We start from the raw sequence: 8,307 nt of genomic DNA on the forward strand, positions 1-8,307 counted from the left end.
ATGTTTTCCTTGGCCACACATTTTATCAGTTTATAAATTTATATTTGGTATATACATCTTCAAAGCAATGATATGACCTTTTTTATTAGGTTACGGTAAAAGACCATTGCAAAAAAAAATCAAAATTTCGATGTTGTTGTTGTTTTTAAAGTAGCGCATGCGCATCATAAATAGCCGCAAATGCTTAAAATTAAACCACCGTGGATAGCATGTAACTTTTTTATAATGTATTTTAAAATGCTTTTTTTTTTTACAATTACTGTAATATAATTTTTTTTTAAATAAATTCTTTTTAAACGTAAAAGTAAGTTTCATTTTGAGGTAAAATTATATTATGTAATGCAGTTTTAAAAAAGTAATTAACTTTTAAATGTAAAACTAAATTACTTTTTTATATAATCTACTTACATATAAATTACATTTGAAAGTAAATTCACCTTTCTTTACAAAATAAAAATTTGTTTTAGAAAAGTAAATTACTTATAAAAGTAAATTTAAGTTTTTTTTTGAAAGTTTACAATAGGGATGGCTTTTACTTACTTTTTTTTTACTTACTCAAGTAAGTAAGCCTTTATGAAAAAGTAAATTGCGTATAAGGTTTTTATGTATGACAAAAAAAGAAAATTATCTAAAAGACCTTTATTTGGAACGCAAAACTTTATCAACATACATCGCCAGAAATGTTTGTCTTTATCTGAAACAAACACGCCAACCAATGGATCCATTCGGAACTCCGTCTCGTCGGATTTTTCTCGGTTTTTCGGAGTTTCGGAGTTCGAGAGAAATCGAGAAACCTCGACGGAACTTCGACGAGGTTTTTAGAAAATATCAATTTTTACTCGTAAAATAATTTAATTCTTATTTTATTTCTACGCTGCTTTTACAATAGTTCATGTTGTTTTCAAAATATAAGTGTTCTCTTTGTTCAATATCAACACAAATTTACATCGCAAAGCAATTAGTAATGCACAGTGGACAGGTGGTGATGGTGGAAAAAACCTCAAAAAAAAAGCTTATTCTATTCCAAACCATATAATAGAACATACTCTTACTTTTCCATTGTACTATTTCAGAAACTCTTTTGATTATAATAGTATCTTTTTAATAATAGAAGTTTTTAAATCCACAAAAATCAGTTGCGGTATAATAAAATGTAATGCATAATAAAATATCTTTTTTTGTCAAAAAGCAAGAATTTTTTAATTTTTAAGCAAAGATATTGTAAACAGTTACTTTTAAAATATGATGCGTGTGTGATGTTAGTTAATGTATTTTAACTATTTAATAGTTTACCTTAACAAAAAAATGTCAAGATCATTATTTACAATATGTCGTGAATCACGTCTTCAAGATGCAATTAGCGTGTGTGTAGATGTTAATGTATGCGTGTGGGTTTTAATGTATGTCGGTGCTAATGTGTGCAGGTTCTTAACCCTTTCCTGCCGGGGAAGTGATTTTTGAAAATTTCCGCTTTCTAACTTTATCATTATAATAAGGTAGTTAAAAGGAAACGCTCAGATTATTTTAAGATTTTTATTTTACCTAGAAGTACTATTTCCAAGACCTAGGCTTAAAAGTACCGTCAGGAACTTTGTGTTAAGTTATTAGACGAAAATGGTGGTGGTACTTCTAAGTACTGTAAGGCAGGAAAGGGTTAATGTACGTAGTTGTTAAGCATGTACGCTCTTAATGTATTAAATGTGTTAAAATGACGCGTTTGTAAAACTGGATATAAGGGGAGTTTAGTTTGTAAAATGTATGATTCGCAGTCAGATGGGAAAAAATATTATCAAGTTCATAAAGAAAACAGTGACTCTTTAGTGTCTCAGGGAAAGTCAAAACAAATCCCCACAAATATATACAAAAACTGGTCTTAAAATAACGAGGTAAGTTTTAAACATATAATACTTTTTTTTTACAATAATGTCGTATATCGTATGATCAAAACAATTTTCTCCACCTTAAGTCTAATATTCTTTTATAGAGAAAAATGGTTTCGGAAGCGTGGAAATACTTTGATAAAGTTGTAGTAAATGATAAGAAATACAGAGATTGCAAAAAATGCCATAAAAGAATCGCTTGTCCAGGAAGCAGCACAAACGGCCTAATTGGTCACATCAAAAGTTGCGAGAAAATAGATTTAAAACCATCCAGTTCCAGACCAGTTTTGACTAAGATATCGTTAAACTATCTTCTTGCCAAGTTGACAGCTCTTGATGGATACTCGATTAGGTCCATAACTCAATCTGAAACACAAAGAATGCTTTTTGAAAATTATGGGCATAATTTGCCCAAGTCAGCGTCCACAATTTCAGAAAAAATTAAGATGTTTCATGCTGAAGCCAAAAGTTTAATGATCGCTGAATTGGCTGCATTGAAAGCAAAAGGAGAAAAATTTGGACTAACAGGTGACGAATGGTGTAGCAATAGAGGTAGATGATACTACAATTTAAATGTTCATCACGACCGAACATTTTGTTTAGGAATGGTGAAATTGCCGTCTCCTAGTTCTGCCGAAACATTAAACATTTTAATAATGCAAAATTTTAAAGAATTCGGTATAGATGATGAAGATGTTGCAGGTAAAACTACGGATGGCTGTAGCTGGATGGTGAAATTGGGTACCATGTTTAAGTTTCCACATCAAATCTGCCAGAATAATTCAATTCATTTGAGTGTTTGTGATTTGCTATACGCTAAAAAAGGTTGTCGCGAAATTGTGAACAAAGAAACTGAATCGGATATTGAAACAGAAACAGAAACTGATGGAGAGACTGAAGGAGAGTTTCTTATTGACTATTCGGAGAATGAGATTGAATATGAAGAAAATATCGACAAAAGTCTACAGAAACTTCAAATACTAATTAAGTTTTTAAAATATTCATCGTTTCGATATGAAGTTCTTAAAAGAATAATACACAAAGTTTACGGATCTTCGCATGACAAAGGACTATTGCTCGACAACTGCACTAGATGGAACAGTGTTTTTCAGATGATCAAAAGATTATTGGACTGCTTAGAAGCTGTAAAAAAAACATGTTAGATGATATTGACTTGGATTTCTTAAAATCGCTGTCTGACTTATTGGAAGTCATTGCTGACGCTGCAGTTCGATTGGAAAAACCAAATACAACAATTTTGGAGTGTGACATCATTATGGAAACGTTAGTAAGGAAATTGAAGGTTGTAGAAACTGACATCAGTTCTAATTTTGCAGAGGCGTTAATCTCCAGATACGAAAATCGTAAAAACATTATGTTGGTATCATTAAGTCGTTATTTGCGCAATCCCGATTTTTTTAAAAATAAAAACCACACATTTTTTTACGCTTCCAAAAAAGATATTCAAGTTTATGCTGCAAAATTATTTGATCAACTATTTGCAACAAAAGAAAATAGTCTCCAAACAAAATCAGATGATCGCGCTAAAAGCAAACAAGAAGAATCATCACAATCGACATCTTTTTTTGTCGAAATTCAAGAAGTTTTATATCAAAATCAATCAACAGCTAAAAAGCCAAAAAAAGTCAAGACCTTCACCGATCAGTTAAAAGAATACGAAGTAACTGGTGTGAAATCAGAAGCAGTTTTGAAATTTGAACTAGCCATCCACAGAATTCAAGCAACTTCCTCGGAAGCAGAAAGAGTTTTCTCCTCGTCTTCCAGATTTGTCACAAAGTTTCGTAGTTCACTTTCTGATGAAATGATAAATGTTTTCATCTTTTTAAAATATTATTTTAAAAGATCTTCAGAATAAATACTTTTTTAATATTATTTTTTTAGTTTTTACTATAGGTACCCCAAGAAGTCTTTATTACAGAAAACCGCGGAAGGGCATTTAACTGAAAGTTCACGCCTTCTTCCTAACCGATGCTGGTTAGAAAGCCATTTATTAGATAAAACTTGTTCGTTAAAAGATTGCGATAAGAAAAATATTTAAGTACTAAGGAATATAAAAACATAATTTTTTTAAAAATTTATTATAAATTATAAATCGAAATATATAAAAATAAAAAAATTGAATATAAGAACAATGTTTAATTATCAACTAGATAGTTTAATTTTTTAATTTATAACAAAGTTTTATCGAAGCTCCGATTTTTTCTCGACTCCGACGGAGTTTTTTATCGATTTTTCACGACTCCGGTTTTTCTCGATTTTGGATCCTCTGACGCCAACTGTTAAAGCAAGACGTCTATCTGGTGACAATATTACATATTTAGGTATGTTTGTAAATTTTATTTAAATATTAAGATGAACTTGCGAATGAAAACAGAAAGGTCAAAAAAAGTAAATGACCCAGAATAAATACTTGCTGTACAGTCATGTATTTGTATCAGTCTTTAATTTGCGTTGATACTTGAAATATGTTTTTATAAACTATTGTTTGTGTTGTAGGTTCGAACTCTGATACCGACGATGATCAAGTTATAAAATCAGTCCGTAAAATAAAAGTATTGCCTATTAAGACCCTATTTTCATTTATTGCAAACACAAGTAAGTATGTTTGTTTGATGTGCCCGGAGAACGGAAACCTTGTGTGTGGGCCTGAACCAAATCTGCGAAAACATATTTTCCATGTTCATAAAAAATCTGAGTACCTTTACGATTCTCAAAAAAAATTACTCGTTCAAGATAAATTAGTTGGGATGCAGAACAAAGATGAAATAGATGAAGCCGTAATAAATTGCATTATTCAAGATGGCCGTCCTTTTAACGATTTTCATAAACCTGGTATGCAACGCCTTCTAAACATTCTTGCCCCACTTTACAAACCGCCTCATCGAAAGACAATAGCAAAGCGATTGAGAAAGCAATACTATCAATACAAGAACGATCTTAGAGCTAAACTTAAGTCAGTTACCCATATTGCTCTAGCAACCGATTTGTGGAAAAATAGGGTTGGATCCTATTGGCTTTGCATAACAGCGAATTATTTAACAAAGAAATTTAAATACAAATCAAATATAGTTTGCTTTCGTAGATTTTACGGAAGACATTTAAGTAGTAGACTTAAAGCATTCGTGCAAAAAGAAATTACTAAACTTGAAATTGATACTAAAGTTATTTCAATAATAACAGACAACGCTGAAGACATTAAAAAGGCGATGGGATCTATAGCTTTACGGCTTTTATGCGTTTGTCATAACTTAAATCTCGTTTTAAATCATGGAATAAAGTTGTGGGCCAAACCATCATAGAGCTTATTAGATGGCGCATCAAATATCGACGAGGATCTTATTTATTACAATAACTACAATGAAAGCGATATCGAGTCTAATGAAAATATACCGTCGGACGAACAACTTGAAATGCACGATGTAAACAATCAAGTAGAAAATGCGTGTACTTATGAAACGGAAAACGTGAGCTCAGATGATGAGCATCTACAGATGAAATACAGATGAAATACAGATGAAATACAGCATCTACAGATGAAATACAGATGAGCATCTACAGATGAGCATCTACAGATGAAATTGTTAATCAGTTATTTAACTTTTCATCCATCATTTTATTTAGGCTAAGAAAAACTTTAGCTCTTGTTAAAAGGTCTTCAATATTGCAATCATTTTTTTTTGATGAGTTTAAGAAAGTGGGGCTAAAAAATAAATAACTTATCTTCAGATTTTCATGTACGTTGGAACTCAACTTTTTTAATGATTTGTAAGATAATGAAAGCTAAAAATGTTTACAATAAAATTACTATAGATCCTGGTATAATCAATGGGTTAACAGAAAAACAAGTTAGTAAACTCAAGAAACTAAATCTGTTATCAGAAGATTGGAACTTCCTGGAAATTTTACACTATAATCTTGCGCCATTCTTTGAAGCAACTAAACTTCTCTCTACTAGAAATTTTCTAACACTTTCGTCGGCCAAATTTGTCCAAAATGCGTTAATGAACTTTCTTGAAAATGAATCTTCTTCTAAATCTTTTTTATCGCAACCGTCTTCTTTGGTCGAGAAAGAAAACATGTTACGAAGCAGTCTTCTCAGGTTTATGAAGATATACTTTATTGAAAAGATATCTCCAAAACAAAAGTTACAAACTTTGCTGGCATGTTTCTTATATCCGAGAACTAACGAGAACTAACGAGAACTAACGAGAACTAACGAGAATTAACGAGTGTCTTACAGAAAAAGAATATCAGGAAGCAGAAAGTAAACTGTTGAAAACATTTTCGAATACAATGCTCCGAAAATATCCTCGAAAGTCAACGTTTGTAAACACTTGTTTGCAAAATGACCAAAATCAGCCGAGAAGTGGTTAGTTATAAAATATTATTTGTTTTTAAATTTAAATGTATTTAAACTTATGTAAATAATTTTTTAAAGTACTTTTGTAAAAAGATTTGCATATTGACAAATATTATTACTCATTTTCATTTTTAGAAGAGACAGATTCAGATGTTCGATTCGAACTTCAAGATTCACCTGAACAGTCTGTGAACCACAAAAATGGATTCGCTAAACTTTCAACATTGTGCGGTGTCAATCTATGCATAGAAAAAACACAATCAAAGCGAAATATCAAAGAAGAGTTGTCTTTTTTCAATTACGCTTTAAAACAAAAAAATTGGAAGGTTGATGAATTTTGGTACAAATATGAAAAAGATATTCCAATGTTAGCATCTAAAGCAAGAGTGGTTTGTACTTCGCCTGCTGGTTCGGTAGGGCCAGAATCCTCATTCAGTGTTGCTAACTTTATTCATCGAAAAGAAAGATGTAACATGAGCTCAAGAAACTTACGTTACTCAATGCTACTTAAAGAGAAGATATGATTAAACTTACTTTAAAACTTGATATTTAATGTAACTCAGAATGGAAGTAATTCGCTTATATAGTTTGTATTTTATATTTTTCATATTTTTTATATTTCACTTATGTGGTTTGTATTTTATATTTTTATATTATGATGATGTGGAAGAAACTTTATACATTTTATTATGTAATATCTCTTTTAAAAATGCCAATGCGGGGTTAGGTAAGGGCAAGGTTTAGGGATAGTTTGGTTAGGAATGGGCAAGGTTTAATCTAAAAGGGCTAAACTTAAAATCGCCGTCCTCAGTATATTCTATAATATAATAAAACTCAACAAATGTTCTATTAATGTGTAATGGTAGCACTCTTATCATAACTTTTATATAATACAAATAATATTCTCTTACGCTTCTTGCAGTGTTCAATACTGCTTATTTTAATTACTTCTCTTTCTTTTTTATCTTCTTTTATTACAAATATCTCTTCTTTAATTAAATCTTCTGGTTATTCTCCAACAATCAATATTAAAATCTTCTTTTCTTCTTTTATTCAACTACTCATTAAACTGCTTATTCTTCAAAATACTCTTCTTATCACAAAATTTTATCTCTTCTTTAAAATCCTCTTTAATTCTCTTAAAACTCTTTTCTCATAAAAATCTTCTTTTAAATCTCTTTAAAACTCTTTTCTCTTAAAATTCTCTTTTAAATCTCTTCTTCAAAAGAGACGATCTCTTTATCACTAATTCTCTCAACTAACCCTTCTAACTCTTAACTTCTGCAATTCTTCTCCTAACAAAAACTGTCCGATTCTTTCTTTTTTGAGCTGTTATAGTTTTTGCTTGTTTTCCTGTTGTGATATCTTTTCATTTATTTATATGGCAGGTTGATGAGTCTTCGTGTTTACGCCTTTTCTCAGTTGTATTTAACTTTTCTTCTTTCCGTTTTATTGTCTACTTACGTGATAGATCGGTGAATCATCGTGTATAAGTCTTTTCTGATCGTTGTTTTTAACTTTTCTAATTGTCGCTTAATCGTTTACGAGTCTCCACGTTTACGTCTTTTCTCAGTTGTTGTTTTTAACTTAATTCTTTTTGCTTTATCATTTATTTATGTGAATAGTGTACGAGTCATCTTGTATGTGTCTTTTCTGATCGATGTTTTTAGCTTTTCTTATTATCGCTTTATCATTTACGCGTCTTCGTGTTTACGTTTTTCCACAGTTGTATTTAACTTTTCTTCTAACGCTTTATCACTTATTTATGTGAAGAGTTGGTGAATCCTCTTGTGTATATTTTTATCGATCGTCGTTTTTATTTTGTTCTCCCTCCTCACATTGCTCCCTTTATCGAAGAAAATCGTCCCTTGATTTTCAAATTACGGTTTGAAGTAAGCATCGGCGTTACCGCACCGTCGGTAAAAATGCGTAAATTTGCGTAAAATGCGTAAAAATGCGTAAATTTGCGTAAAATGCGCAAATTTGCGTAAATTTGCGTAAAAATGCGTAAATCTGCGTAAAAATGCGTATAAATGCGTAATTACC

At 30.9% G+C, this 8,307-nt stretch overlaps 2 protein-coding genes and 2 pseudogenes across 3 annotated transcripts in view; 3 read left to right on the forward strand and 1 right to left on the reverse strand.

The window, feature by feature from the left end:
• Positions 1-8,307, reverse strand: part of LOC145194821 (sodium/mannose cotransporter SLC5A10-like) — a 297,350-nt gene that overhangs the window by 119,404 nt on the left and 169,639 nt on the right. The gene's annotated exons all lie outside the window — the stretch shown is intronic.
• Positions 604-5,407, forward strand: LOC149880268 (uncharacterized; annotated as a pseudogene). Its single transcript, XR_016446122.1, has 3 exons — positions 604-705; positions 4,171-4,222; positions 4,398-5,407. The product of XR_016446122.1 is annotated as an uncharacterized LOC149880268 (transcript).
• Positions 1,889-3,806, forward strand: LOC149880269 (uncharacterized; annotated as a pseudogene).
• On the forward strand, positions 5,903-6,935 carry LOC149880270 (uncharacterized). Its single transcript, XM_090070292.1, has 3 exons — positions 5,903-6,084; positions 6,125-6,270; positions 6,397-6,935. Exons 1-3 carry the CDS (start codon positions 5,903-5,905, stop codon positions 6,783-6,785), a joined length of 717 nt encoding a protein of 238 aa, XP_089926418.1. The 3' UTR covers positions 6,786-6,935.

This window comes from Hydra viridissima, unplaced genomic scaffold (genome assembly GCF_058129835.1).
Source record: "Hydra viridissima isolate aposymbiotic clone 2 unplaced genomic scaffold, HvirCarnegie_v1 scaffold_13, whole genome shotgun sequence".
In the NCBI taxonomy this organism is placed as follows: Eukaryota; Metazoa; Cnidaria; class Hydrozoa; order Anthoathecata; family Hydridae; genus Hydra; species Hydra viridissima.

Bases quoted from the DNA above. Each gene is read 5' to 3' on its own strand.
- LOC149880270 (XM_090070292.1), top strand. From the start codon at position 5,903: ATGAACTTTCTTGAAAATGAATCTTCTTCTAAATCTTTTTTATCGCAA. The intron at 6,085-6,124 runs TAACGAGAACTA...ACTAACGAGAAT, and splicing joins TGTTTCTTATATCCGAGAAC to TAACGAGTGTCTTACAGAAA. The intron at 6,271-6,396 runs GTTAGTTATAAA...TTTCATTTTTAG, and splicing joins CCAAAATCAGCCGAGAAGTG to AAGAGACAGATTCAGATGTT.